Below are 612 nucleotides of genomic sequence, written 5' to 3' on the forward strand. Positions count from 1 at the left end.
ACGTCGATCTCTGCCCAAGAGGGGAGGCAGCTCCTTAGGGACAGGGGGTTCCCAGCGGGGACATGCTGAGTTCCCCCAACCCAGCTGCAAGTGGTGGGTGGGAAGCACAGGGCAGCACACGCTGCAGGTCTTGCTTGTGTTTGGCCTGCTTTGGGGGACACCCTGGCATTGCTGACGGTCCCCTGAGGCTCTCTGGCTGCAGCTGGACCAGTTTCTAGTGCTGCTAGCCCAAAATGCGAGTGGTGGGGCTGATCCCACTTCCCTCCTTCCCTGGCCCAGGTGTGAGCCCCCTTATCCCCTGGGTGCCCATGATGGCACTGTGGCTCTTACCCTGGTGGTCCATGAAGATGGGAGCTCCCCCGAGTGATGCCACCGCGTCCACAAGCAGCAGGCAGCCATGCCTATGGGAGGACAGAGCTCAGCCTGGTGTCCCTGCCACCTCATCCTGCCACCTCCTCTTGCCATCCCTCTGCCCAGGCGTCCCAGTCCCCCTGAGGCCGCACCAACCACTTCCAGCACAACAGAGCCAGAGGAGAGCCCAGGGCACGTAAATCCCCATGACCCAATCCCCGACAGCGACCTTGGGGTGCCACCAGACACTACGGGTGCCAG

General features: G+C 63.1%; 1 protein-coding gene across 1 annotated transcript in view; it reads right to left on the reverse strand.

The window, feature by feature from the left end:
- AGXT (alanine-glyoxylate aminotransferase) overlaps positions 1-612 on the reverse strand; it is a gene marked incomplete at its 5' end in the record, with an annotated part of 3383 nt that overhangs the window by 1957 nt on the left and 814 nt on the right. Inside the window, 1 exon segment of the mRNA XM_009583947.1 lies at positions 319-417. Within this exon segment, the coding sequence (XP_009582242.1) occupies positions 319-417 (99 nt within the window).

Source organism: Fulmarus glacialis, unplaced genomic scaffold, assembly GCF_000690835.1.
Source record: "Fulmarus glacialis isolate BGI_N327 unplaced genomic scaffold, ASM69083v1 scaffold24880, whole genome shotgun sequence".
In the NCBI taxonomy this organism is placed as follows: Eukaryota; Metazoa; Chordata; class Aves; order Procellariiformes; family Procellariidae; genus Fulmarus; species Fulmarus glacialis.